This window comes from Crinia signifera, chromosome 11 (genome assembly GCF_055691185.1).
Source record: "Crinia signifera chromosome 11, ASM5569118v1, whole genome shotgun sequence".
Taxonomy (NCBI): Eukaryota; Metazoa; Chordata; class Amphibia; order Anura; family Myobatrachidae; genus Crinia; species Crinia signifera.
Window position 1 is genome coordinate 2,796,365 of NC_139227.1, and position 14,527 is coordinate 2,810,891.

A 14,527-nucleotide genomic window follows, 5' to 3' on the forward strand; every position below is an offset into this window, starting at 1 on the left:
AGGATGAAGATGGGATACGGTCAGTATGGCACTACAGGACAGCATGCATGCACAGTACTGTAACCACACATACTGTAACAGTAGGATGAAGATGCGGTAAGGTCCGTATGGCACACACATTTATTTGAGGCAACTGGAAACATGTTCTAGCCTGTATTGTACAGTCAGAATCAGCATTATTGAATTGGTAGAACAGAAGTGGTTGGTGTACAGTCGTTCAGATATTTACTGTTCCTCTGTGGATAATGAAAATAATGGTATTTATTGGTCATGTGAACATCTGAATCCTTTACAAGTGAGCAACCTCCACAATACACAATCTACATGTAGCACAAATCCCTGGACACAACAACACAGACCAGTAAGCAATTTCCAGAATGTTAGACTGACAAGAGCTCAGCAAATACGATTTAAATGTGGCATCTAGCAAGTTATTAGTACCCACTGCCAAACCCCCCCCCCCCAAAAAAAAATCTAATATTCCATCTAGAGCTGTAAAGCCACATGTAAAGCACTTTGTTGGTTACACTGAAGACAACCAGCAGACCTGGGATGACGAGCAGACCCTCCCTCATTTATAAATGGAGGATAAAACCAGGAAATTCACCAGGTCCCTCTTTCCCTGTAGGATTGTCCCATCTTAACTTCCAATTTACTCAATTTCTAGAACAAGATCTTCTCCCTCAAGATGCATGTCGGGTTTCACATAGATTTTCTTGATTGTTCCGGAGACCGGAGAATTGACCAAGGTTTCCATTTTCATGGCACTGAGCACACACAGAGGCTGCCCCTTCTCAATCACCTGCCCTTCTTTCACTTTAATGTCAATCACTTTTCCTGGCATGGGGGCTCCAATTTGGCCCTTCACATCTTTTAGAGCCTTAGGGTGGAAATGCATTTCCTACAAACACAAACAAAAATATTACAAAAATGTACGTATTTGTAGCAATAAAATGGAGGATGATAGAACGAAAACAAAATATAAAAATTATTATTCAAAACTAAACTACAAAAGGTAGCTGTATAGGAGATGGGTTCCACAAGAAATACACAATAATCAAATTAGCAGCGAACAGACAGCTGCAGAGTCTAAAGCATAACAAACATTTTGAAAGGGCTGCTCCTCTGATGCAGTGAAAAGTGTCAACTGAGCATTTGCGCGCAGCCATCTCAACGCAAAGGATTGGCACTAAATCCCAACGGTTAAAATCCCGGCGCTCAGAATCCCGAACACCGAAACCCCGACACAGGGGGGGATCGCCCCCGCTTGCGGGCTTTCTGCACTCACCACGCAGCGGGCTCGGTGCCTCGTTACGCTCGGCACACCAATTTATTTTCCCTCTATGGGTGTCGTGGATTTCGGCGTCGCAATTTTGAACGCCGGGATTCCAACCACCGGGATTGTAACTGCATCCCCAACTCAAGAACCTCCATGGAATTCTTTTAGGACCTTAATCCCAGTTCTGGAAGCTCCAACCAAATTTCTATGCCATAAAGGTAAACCACAGACACTACATTGGACATGGCTAATTTGGATCCCACCAACATTCCCATGGAACTGGCAATATGCATAAAACTGGACAGTATCTTCCTATAAAGGCCACACAATATATTGTGCAAGATGGACCTTTCAATAAAGAAAGGTCGATTGGAAGACCAAATCTTTTTATTATAGAATGTGTCTTAGGCTTGAAGCCTTCTGTGCGGTTGGGCAGTTAATTACATTTTGAGACCTTGCACTTGGAACTTATCCTTTTATTATATAAATTATTGTTTTTCATAAACTGTATATTATACCTGTAGCAATAAACATGTACTGGGCACCTAAGAGCAAACAAACTAAATGCAAAGTTGTAACAATATGAAACAAGGAAAGAGGTAAATGACAAGACCGTCAATAACTGGGTGTTACATTAGAAATAACATTCAGAAATGTTGGGGCAATCGGGGGGAGGGGGGGGGGGGGGTTGAAGATAAAAGGGGAAGCACATAAAAGGGATGAGATGGATAAAAATAGCAATGGCAGCACCAAGATGTAGCTTACACAAGGTATGAGGGGTCAGTGGAAGTAGCAATAGATAAGTACCAAAAGAAAGGCGAGTAGAGAATGAGAGCCAGCAACTAAAAAGAAGTATATGTCCTAACAAAGTTACCCTGAAGCAAAGTACATTCCAGTCTGCGGATTCAAAAAGGTTTATGATTTGGTTCTGTATTAGGAAATCTAAATGATCTATATCTCGACCCCTCTTAAAAAACACCTCAATTACCTTTCAACTGATATAACTCACATGTTTGTGCTGGGGATGCGAATGGTAGGTCAACAATCAATAGGTCGACACCATATGGTTGACATGGTCAAAAGGTCAACACTTTTATAGTTGACACATGAAAAGGTCAACATGAGGTTTAGGGGGATGTGTTTATTATTTTGTCACTCTTTACCATCCACATGGACTCCCAGTGGCAACGCTAAAGTGTGCCGAGAGCAGCAGCAGCAACAACGCGAGACACCGGCCCTAAACATGGGAAACCAGTACACTAATCGGGAGTCTACATGCTGATGTTTCGGCATTGACAAAAAAAAAAATTCAACATTTTCAATGGCAATCTTGGGTATATCGACCTAAATATTATCAACTGAATACACCATACCGTTTGTTCCACCCCTCCTACTTTAGAAAGAACTCAGACATTACATAGTATAGAACCTGCAGAATGACCAAAATGTGTGCAGAGGTATTGTGTATCATAGTGAAGTACAGCGGGATGCGGTCAATATGCCGGCTGTCGGAATCCCGACGGACGAAATACCAACGCCGGAATCCCGACGGACGAAATACCAACGCCGGAATCCCGACTGCCGCAATGCCGGCACTTCATTTCATACCAAATCCTGTACAGTAATGTACATGCATATTAAGCAGCATATTTTACAAGCAAAAGTAGAAAACAAATCACTGGTCCACACATGATAATGTTGAAATATATCCTTGTTGGGCAACCTCCATTTTGTAGGCCGCTGTCCTACAGTTCTCTGCTAACTTCCATATTTCTGGTCACTGTATAATGAGCAATTATTAAAACCCAAAACTGGAGTTAGCCTTACCTTCATGGCCTGTGTGTCTTTCACAAGCAAGGATCGGAGTTGACCATTGAGTTCAAAGAAGACTTCCCTCTGTCCGGCTTTGTTCAAATCTCCCAAAGCAAGAGCTTTAATGTGCAAAGTTTTTCCTCTTTCCAATTCGACCTGAGAAATAAAGAAAAAAAATAAAACCTTTATAACAAACAGAAACAACACAAGCATGTACTACATGGTAATCTCTTCATTGCACATACTTACGGAATCTCAGATTTTACCCCCATATATTCCTTAACCATTATCAACATACTTTAGACATGAACAAAAATAACTGCTCTCTACACAAAAAGACGTTATTAGATTGAATTGATTGGCTCCCGCATTGTTTTTATATTTCTACATTTACGGTAATCACATTTAATAAAGAATTTGGTTTGAAATGAACATTACATTTTTTAAAACTTTCTATACAAGCACCTACTGTACCTCAAACTCCTCTGCAATTTTGGGTCCCTCCAGGAAGAGGCGCGTGTTGAGACATTCCACAGGCCCAAACTGAGTGTTAAAGTCCTTGTACTCCTCAAATACTTTGGGGTACATGGCAGCAGACATGACGTCCTCTGTGGTTATTTCATCATATTTGCTCTTCAAATCCTTTTCCAGTTTGGAGAAATCCATGGGTGGTAAAGTGGCTCCAGGTCTACCCTTAATACGTGGCAGGTCCTTCAATACCTATGTGTGGTGATAATGTACAGTATTACTAAAACTGATGGCTTCCTCCTCTCAGCACTTAATCATGGGTGTGGTTCACATCAAATGGTGGCCATGCGCTAGTTCAACATTGACCTGGCACTGAGAAATACATTGTGGACATGGAAAGGGTTTACATGTGTGCTCCAGTGGTCGCATGTGACGTTGCTGCACATCAAACCTAGCTATATATCGCTAGCAATGTGGAGCCTATTGTGCAGAGTGTATGACAAACTGGGGAGCAAACGTAACGTTGGACTGACCTGACGCCACTTCCCTTGAACAAGAGGGGCATGGATAGCGTGTACAGGAGCAATGATCACTCGCAAGATTGCAGATCTCTCTATTTAGTGAGTTCTAAGCGCAAAGATGTTTAGTGGTGGCTCTAGTGCAGTGATTGCTAACCTCGACACACTAGCTGTTGTTGAACTACACATCCCAGCATGCCCTACTAGAGATTTACTATCTGACCATGCTGAAACTCTAGCAGGGCACGCTGGTATGTGTAGTTTAACAACAGCTGGAGTATCAAGGTTAGCAATCACTGTTCTAGTGTTTACCTTGGTTAACACATTACCCCCTCACCTCTGTAGTAACGTTCCCCATCCCTCACCAGTAACACATTACCTCCTCACCTCTGTAGTAACGTTCCCCATCCCTCACCGGTAACACATTACCTCCTCACCTCTGTAATAACGTTCCCCATCCCTCACCAGTAACACATCACCCCCTCACCTCTGTAGTAACGTTCTCCATCCCTCACCAGTAACACATTACCTCCTCACCTCTGTAGTAACGTTCCCCATCCCTCACCGGTAACACATTACCTCCTCACCTCTGTAATAACGTTCCCCATCCCTCACCAGTAACACATCACCCCCTCACCTCTGTAGTAACGTTCCCCATCCCTCACCAGTAACACATTACCTCCTCACCTCTGTAATAACGTTCCCCATCCCTCACCAGTAACACATTACCTCCTCACCTCTGTAGTAACGTTCCCCATCCCTCACCGGTAACACATTACCCCCTCACCTCTGTAGTAACGTTCCCCATCCATCACCAGTAACACATTACCCCCTCACATCTGTAGTAATGCTCCCCATCCCTCACCAGTAACACATTACCTCCTCACCTCTGTAGTAACGTTCCCCATCCCTCACCAGTAACACATTACCCCCTCACCTCTGTAGTAACGTTCCCCATCCCTCACCAGTAACACATTACCTCCTCACCTCTGTAGTAACGTTCCCCATCCCTCACCAGTAACACATTACCTCCTCACCTATGTAGTAACGTTCCCCATCCCTCACCTCTGTAGTAATGTTCCCCATCCCTCACCAGTAACACATTACCTCCTCACCTCTGTAGTAACGTTCCCCATCCCTCACCTCTGTAGTAATGTTCCCCATCCCTCACCAGTAACACATTACCTCCTCACCTCTGTAGTAACGTTCCCCATCCCTCACCAGTAACACATTACCTCCTCACCTCTGTAGTAACGTTCCCCATCCCTCACCTCTGTAGTAATGTTCCCCATCCCTCACCAGTAACACATTACCTCCTCACCTCTGTAGTAACGTTCCCCATCCCTCACCAGTAACACATTACCTCCTCACCTCTGTAGTAACGTTCTCCATCCCTCACCAGTAACACATTACCCCCTCACCTCTGTAGTAACTTTCCCCATCCCTCACCAGTAACACATTACCTCCTCACCTCTGTAGTAACGTTCTCCATCCCTCACCAGTAACACATTACCCCCCCTCACCTCTGTAGTAACGTTCCCCATCCCTCACCAGTAACACATTACCTCCTCACCTATGTAGTAACGTTCCCCATCCCTCACCTCTGTAGTAATGTTCCCCATCCCTCACCAGTAACACATTACCTCCTCACCTCTGTAGTAACGTTCCCCATCCCTCACCTCTGTAGTAACGTTCCCCATCCCTCACCAGTAACACATTACCTCCTCACCTCTGTAGTAACGTTCCCCATCCCTCACCAGTAACACATCACCTCCTCACCTCTGTAGTAACGTTTCCCATCCCTCACCAGTAACACATCACCCCCTCACCTCTGTAGTAACGTTCTCCATCCCTCACCAGTAACACATCACCCCCTCACCTCTGTAGTAACGTTCCCCATCCCTCACCAGTAACACATTACCTCCTCACCTCTGTAGTAACGTTCTCCATCCCTCACCAGTAACACATTACCCCCCCTCACCTCTGTAGTAACGTTCCCCATCCCTCACCAGTAACACATTACCTCCTCACCTCTGTAGTAACGTTCCCCATCCCTCACCAGTAACACATTACCCCCCTCACCTCTGTAGTAACGTTCTCCATCCCTCACCAGTAACACATTACCCCGTCACCTCTGTAGTAACGTTCCCCATCCCTCACCAGTAACACATTACCCCGTCACCTCTGTAGTAACGTTCCCCATCCCTCACCGGTAACACATTACCCCGTCACCTCTGTAGTAACGTTCCCCATCCATCACCAGTAACACCTTACCCCCTCACCTCTGTAGTAACGTTCCCCATCCCTCACCAGTAACACATTACCCCCTCACCTCTGTAGTAACGTTCCCCATCCCTCACCAGCAACACATTACCCCCTCACCTCTGTAGTAACGTTCCCCATCCCTCACCAGTAACACATTACCCCCTCACCTCTGTAGTAACGTTGCCCATCCCTCACCAGTAACACATTACCTCCTCACCTCTGTAGTAACGTCCCTCATTCCTCACCGGTAACACATCACCCCCTCACCTCTGTAGTAACAATCTCCATCCCTCACCAATAACACATTACCTCCTCACCTCTGTAGTAACGTTCCCTATCCCTCACCAGTAACACATTACCTCCTCACCTCTGTAGTAACGTTCTCCATCCCTCACCAGTAACACATTACCCCCTCACCTCTGTAGTAACGTTCTCCATCCCTCACCAGTAACACATTACCCCCTCACCTCTGTAGTAACGTTCCCCATCCCTCACCAGTAACACATTACCCCCTCACCTCTGTAGTAACGTTCCCCATCCCTCACCAGTAACACATTACCTCCTCACCTCTGTAGTAACGTTCCCCATCCCTCACCGGTAACACATTACCCCCTCACCTCTGTAGTAACGTTCCCCATCCCTCACCGGTAACACTTTACCCCCTCACCTCTGTAGTAACGGTCCCCATCTCTCACCGGTAACACATTACCCCCTCACCTCTGTAGTAACGTTCTCCATCCCTCACCAGTAACACATTACCCCCTCACCTCTGTAGTAACAATCTCCATCCCTCACCAATAACACATTACCTCCTCACCTCTGTAGTAACGTTCCCCATCCCTCACCAGTAACACATTACCTCCTCACCTCTGTAGTAACGTTCCTCATCCCTCACCAGTAACACATTACCTCCTCACCTCTGTAGTAACGTTCTCCATCCCTCACCAGTAACACATTACCCCCTCACCTCTGTAGTAACGTTCTCCATCCCTCACCAGTAACACATTACCCCCTTACCTCTGTAGTAACGTTCCCCATCCCTCACCAGTAACACATTACCCCCTCAACTCTGTAGTAATGTTCCCCATCCCTCACCGGTAACACATTACCCCCTCACCTCTGTAGTAACGTTCCCCATCCCTCACCAGTAACACATTACCCCCTCACCTCTGTAGTAACGTTCCCCATCCCTCACCGGTAACACATTACCCCCTCACCTCTGTAGTAACGTTCCCCATCCCTCACCGGTAACACATTACCCCCTCACCTCTGTAGTAACGGTCCCCATCTCTCACCGGTAACACATTACCCCCTCACCTCTGTAGTAACGTTCTCCATCCCTCACCGGTAACACATTACCCCCTCACCTCTGTAGTAATGTTCCCCATCCCTCACCAGTAACACATTACCCCCTCTCACCTCTGTAGTAACGTTCTTCATCCCTCACCGGTAACACATTACCCCCTCACCTCTGTAGTAACGTTCTTCATCCCTCACCGGTAACACATTACCCCCTCACCTCTGTAGTAACGTTCTTCATCCCTCACCGGTAACACATTACCCCCTCACCTCTGTAGTAACGGTCCCCATCCCTCACCGGTAACACATTACCCCCTCACCTCTGTAGTAACGTTCCCCATCCCTTACCAGTAACACATTACCTCCTCACCTCTGTAGTAACGTTCCCCATCCCTCACCGGTAACACATTACCCCCTCACCTCTGTAGTAACATTCCCCATCTCTCACCAGTAACACATTACCCCCTCACCTCTGTAGTAACGGTCCCCATCCCTCACCAGTAACACATTACCCCCTCCTCTGTAGTAACATTCCCCATCCCTCACCAGTAACACATTACCTCCTCACCTCTGTAGTAACGTTCCCCATCCCTCACCAGTAACACATTACCTCCTCACCTCTGTAGTAACGTTCCCCATCCCTCACCAGTAACACATTACCCCCTCACCTCTGTAGTAACGTTCCCCATCCCTCACCAGTAACACATTACCTCCTCACCTCTGTAGTAACGTTCCCCATCCCTCACCTCTGTAGTAACGTTCCCCATCCCTCACCAGTAACACATTACCTCCTCACCTCTGTAGTAACGTTTCCCATCCCTCACCAGTAACACATTACCTCCTCACCTCTGTAGTAACGTTCCCCATCCCTCACCGGTAACACATTACCCCCTCACCTCTGTAGTAACGTTCCCCATCCCTCACCGGTAACACATTACCCCCTCACCTCTGTAGTAACGTTCCCCATCCATCACCAGTAACACATTACCCCCTCACCTCTGTAGTAACGTTCCCCATCCCTCACCAGTAACACATTACCCCCTCACCTCTGTAGTAACGTTCCCCATCCCTCACCAGTAACACATTACCTCCACACCTCTGTAGTAACGTTCTCCATCCCTCACCAGTAACACATTCCCCCCTCAGGTCTGTAGTAACGTTCCCCATCCCTCACCAGTAACACATTACCCCCTCACCTCTGTAGTAACGTTCCCCATCCCTCACCAGTAACACATTACCCCCTTACCTCTGTAGTAACGTTCCCCATCCCTCACCAGTAACACATTACCTCCTCACCTCTGTAGTAACGTTCCCCATCCCTCACCAGTAACACATTACCCCCTCACCTCTGTAGTAACGTTCTCCATCCCTCACCAGTAACACATTACCCCCCCTCGCCTCTGTAGTAACGTTCCACATCCCTCACCAGTAACACATTACCTGCTCACCTCTGTAGTAACGTTCTCCATCCCTCACCAGTAACACATTCCCCCCTCAGCTCTGTAGTAACGTTCCCCATCCCTCACCAGTAACACATTACCCCCTCACCTCTGTAGTAACGTTCCCCATCCCTCACCAGTAACACATTACCCCCTCACCTCTGTAGTAACGTTCCCCATCCCTCACCAGTAACACATTACCCCCTCACCTCTGTAGTAACGTTCCCCATCCCTCACCGGTAACACATTACCACGTCACCTCTGTAGTAATGTTCCCCATCCCTCACCAGTAACACATAACCTCCTTACCTCTGTAGTAACGTTCTCCATCCCTCACCAGTAACACATTCCCCCCTCAAGTCTGTAGTAACGTTCCCCATCCCTCACCAGTAACACATTCCCCCCCTCAGCTCTGTAGTAACGTTCTCCATCCCTCACCAGTAACACATTACCCCCCCTCACCTCTGTAGTAACGTTCCCCATCCCTCACCAGTAACACATTACCCCCTCACCTCTGTAGTAACGTTCCCCATCCCTCACCAGTAACACATTACCTCCACACCTCTGTAGTAACGTTCTCCATCCCTCACCAGTAACACATTCCCCCCTCAGGTCTGTAGTAACGTTCCCCATCCCTCACCAGTAACACATTACCCCCTCACCTCTGTAGTAACGTTCCCCATCCCTCACCAGTAACACATTACCTCCTCACCTCTGTAGTAACGTTCCCCATCCCTCACCAGTAACACATTACCCCCTCACCTCTGTAGTAACGTTCTCCATCCCTCACCAGTAACACATTACCCCCCCTCGCCTCTGTAGTAACGTTCCACATCCCTCACCAGTAACACATTACCTGCTCACCTCTGTAGTAACGTTCTCCATCCCTCACCAGTAACACATTCCCCCCTCAGCTCTGTAGTAACGTTCCCCATCCCTCACCAGTAACACATTACCCCCTCACCTCTGTAGTAACGTTCCCCATCCCTCACCAGTAACACATAACCTCCTCACCTCTGTAGTAACGTTCTCCATCCCTCACCAGTAACACATTCCCCCCTCAGGTCTGTAGTAACGTTCCCCATCCCTCACCAGTAACACATAACCTCCTTACCTCTGTAGTAACGTTCTCCATCCCTCACCAGTAACACATTCCCCCCTCAGGTCTGTAGTAACGTTCCCCATCCCTCACCAGTAACACATAACCTCCTTACCTCTGTAGTAACGTTCTCCATCCCTCACCAGTAACACATTCCCCCCTCAAGTCTGTAGTAACGTTCCCCATCCCTCACCAGTAACACATTCCCCCCCTCAGCTCTGTAGTAACGTTCTCCATCCCTCACCAGTAACACATTACCCCCCCTCACCTCTGTAGTAACGTTCCCCATCCCTCACCAGTAACACATTACCCCCTCACCTCTGTAGTAACGTTCCCCATCCCTCACCAGTAACACATTACCTCCACACCTCTGTAGTAACGTTCTCCATCCCTCACCAGTAACACATTCCCCCCTCAGGTCTGTAGTAACGTTCCCCATCCCTCACCAGTAACACATTACCCCCTCACCTCTGTAGTAACGTTCCCCATCCCTCACCAGTAACACATTACCTCCTCACCTCTGTAGTAACGTTCCCCATCCCTCACCAGTAACACATTACCCCCTCACCTCTGTAGTAACGTTCTCCATCCCTCACCAGTAACACATTACCCCCCCTCGCCTCTGTAGTAACGTTCCACATCCCTCACCAGTAACACATTACCTGCTCACCTCTGTAGTAACGTTCTCCATCCCTCACCAGTAACACATTCCCCCCTCAGCTCTGTAGTAACGTTCCCCATCCCTCACCAGTAACACATTACCCCCTCACCTCTGTAGTAACGTTCCCCATCCCTCACCAGTAACACATAACCTCCTCACCTCTGTAGTAACGTTCTCCATCCCTCACCAGTAACACATTCCCCCCTCAGGTCTGTAGTAACGTTCCCCATCCCTCACCAGTAACACATAACCTCCTTACCTCTGTAGTAACGTTCTCCATCCCTCACCAGTAACACATTCCCCCCTCAGGTCTGTAGTAACGTTCCCCATCCCTCACCAGTAACACATTCCCCCCTCAGCTCTGTAGTAACGTTCCCCATCCCTCACCAGTAACACATTACCCCCTCACCTCTGTAGTAACGTTCCCCATCCCTCACCAGTAACACATTACCCCCTCACCTCTGTAGTAACGTTCCCCATCCCTCACCAGTAACACATTACCTCCTCACCTCTGTAGTAACGTTCCCCATCCCTCACCAGTAACACATTACCCCCTCACCTCTGTAGTAACGTTCTCCATCCCTCACCAGTAACACATTACCCCCCCTCACCTCTGTAGTAATGTTCCCCATCCCTCACCAGTAACACATTACCTCCTCACCTCTGTAGTAACGTTCTCCACCCCTCACCAGTAACACATTCCCCCCTCAGCTCTGTAGTAACGTTCCCCATCCCTCACCAGTAACACATTACCCCCTCACCTCTGTAGTAACGTTCCCCATCCCTCACCGGTAACACATTACCACGTCACCTCTGTAGTAATGTTCCCCATCCCTCACCAGTAACACATAACCTCCTTACCTCTGTAGTAACGTTCCCCATCCCTCACCGGTAACACATTACCCCCCCTCACCTCTGTAGTAATGTTCCCCATCCCTCAACAGTAACACATTACCCCCTCACCGGTAACACATTACCCCCCTCACTTCTGTAGTAACGTCCCCCATCCCTCACCAGTAACACATTACCCCCTCACCTCTGTAGTAACGTTCCCCATCCCTCACCGGTAACACATTACCCCCTCACCTCTGTAGTAACATTTATATTTATACATGAGGAAACAAGAAACATGGCATCACCAGAGAACTACCACTTGGGACATTTAGTAAAACTGTACTTTTCACTTTGACTGTTTGGAACAGTTTATGGAATGGATCACTCACCTTGGAGCGTAAAGGCTCTGGGAATCCACCATGAGGAATGCCGACATAACCTTGCAGGAATTCCACCACAGAAAGTGGGAAGGAGAGTTCATCTGCCGCAGACTCAACCTCTTCACGTGTCAGCCCATTGTGCACCATAAACTGTGCCAAGTCCCCAACTATTTTAGAAGAGGGTGTCACCTAATAACAAGAGCATAACATTATATTTGAAACAATTCTTATTGCAATAGTACATTGCCCCCAGGGACACAATACGAAAGACTCATGGCACATGGCAAATTACGTACAACAACCTAAAATACAGCAGAGAAAATCCGGTTTGATGTAACAATAAAATATATATATACAGTTTGAAAATGACAAAGGGCCTCTTATACATGTAATCTAGGGGGGGTCATTCTGTTACCAAATTGATAAAAAAATATATAAATGCATAAACTAATACAGAGAATAAATCTGTGGCCCCTTATTGTACAAAGCACTTTAGACATACTTGGCAACCATCCTCCGGTACGCCTGTTAAAACGGACACATTTCGAGGAGCTCGCCCAGAATCCTGGGAGAGCAGAAAACCCTCCCACATCATTTTGTAGCGAAGTAGGTGGATCCATTAATCAAAGCCAATTGTGTCTTCACTGTCCGGCCTCCATCTCCAAATTGCTGCAAACTGTGTACTTTGAGCTACAATGTCTTTCAAATCGCTACCCCACAGATGTCCCAGAGGAGAATCCAACAAATTCGGCAACTATTATTTCTCATGAATCCCGGTGGTGTGGGGTGTGTGTGCGTATAGAGGGGGTGGGGGCAAGGGTTTAGGCTGGAAACCACAATGGAGTGAAAATCTGCATTTCACCACAAACATTTATAAAACAATCAGAGCGCATGCGGAAGGCTGGCTGCACAGTAGAAACCAGTCCTTTTCCCAAAAAATAACAACCCAACATAGTATGAAGCTTTATATCTGGAGATTGAGCACCTTCTCCTACCTACATTAGTCCGGTATCCATGCCGGTATAATACAAAGGTTTCTGCCCATGTCATGTTTTGCAGCCTTATACAATTCTACCATTTCTCTCCATTCCCAATTAGTGATATCAGGAAAAGAAGGAACTTATAGCTTAGTGGCGGACATTACTCGGGGATGGTTCCAAATACTATTTCCTGGTGTGATGCTCCAATCCCCCTGGAAGCTCCAATGACATCAGAGGGTTTATCAAGCTGGGTGATGAGGAGAACAGCTTTTTAATTATGTTGGGTCTTAATCTACATGGGTTTTAGGATCTTAGTCTCTTTACTCATCCATCATTGCTCCTTCCCAAGCGATTAGCAACAGCAGCCAATTAATTTAAGATTGGAAGCTGTCAGTGACTGTTAATTAAACGGAACATAATACAGGGGCTCAAATGCACTGGTATTCCCAATTCTATCTACTCATTAATGGCAAATGTGACTTCTGACTATGCAAACTACTGAACTATTGAAAGAGGGTTAGACCTAAATTAAGAAAAGTAGCACAAAATCCATTACTGTATATACTGTAATTAAATACTGAGGGCACACAAAGGCCACAGTATTGTGGCTCAGAACCCTCTGAAAGATATAAAATTGGGGAAGAGATGGGATACCGGACTTCAGGAACATTTTCTATTGGAGCCTGATCCTATATGCACACAAGAGACAGGGAAGTCAATGCACCCCACACTTACTGTACACAATCAAAGCAGCTTAGAACCTCACATTGGTGGGTGAAATTCACGTTATCTGGGTTCCATGAGCTACAGAACAGCAGGAAGTGTACATGGCAGCTCTTTTAATGCACAGTGGTGATCACTCACAGCAGCACCTATGTTTCTCTATTATTTCCAGAGGTAGAGGTTATTGTATGCAATTACGCACCCAGAGTTCCAGAGCAGGGAAGGGAGGTACTGGGTCTGTACTGTGTACATGGTAACCATAATGCTGGTGCCTTTATCATCACATCAATGCAAAAGGTATACATCTAAAACAGATTTCTAACAAAGGCAATGTATGGTCAGTACACAGCCTGAGACAAAGTCCTATACCGCTAGCTGAGATGTCACGCGCCACATTATCCCATTGTTACTTTGTGCAAGCACGTTACCTTACAGTTACGCAACAGTATAAGGGTTTTGTCATCACATCTATGCGCTTTCATATGGACAGTTAGTGGGAGATTTACTGGTGGTGACTTTACATCTACCATTCATTTACCTTGATAACATCTCCAAGGAGTTTGTTGGCTTCAACGTATGCCTTCTTCACCTCCTTGAACTTGTTCCCCAGTCCCATGCTGTGAGCCTGGAAGTGGAGATTGGTATACTGGCCTCCAGGGATCTCGTTTTCATAAACATCTGAATTTCCCGACTTCATGGTCGCTGTGCAGTCGAAGGCGGCGTAGAGACCTCTTGTCACTTCCCAGTACTCACTATAGTCAAACACCTTT

At 46.8% G+C, this 14,527-nt stretch overlaps 1 protein-coding gene across 1 annotated transcript in view; it reads right to left on the reverse strand.

Moving 5' to 3' along the window:
• Positions 1-241: 241 nt before the first annotated feature.
• Positions 242-14,527, reverse strand: part of PC (pyruvate carboxylase) — a 401,728-nt gene continuing 387,442 nt past the window's right edge. The window contains exons 18-22 of the mRNA XM_083164787.1: positions 14,296-14,527; positions 12,064-12,243; positions 3,566-3,811; positions 3,107-3,247; positions 242-901 (exon numbers count right to left, since the gene is read on the reverse strand). The exon at positions 14,296-14,527 is cut by the window's right edge and continues 13 nt beyond it. Of these exons, the coding sequence (XP_083020913.1) occupies positions 653-901; positions 3,107-3,247; positions 3,566-3,811; positions 12,064-12,243; positions 14,296-14,527 (1,048 nt within the window). The 3' untranslated portion in view covers positions 242-652. The remainder of the gene's footprint in view (positions 902-3,106; positions 3,248-3,565; positions 3,812-12,063; positions 12,244-14,295) is intronic.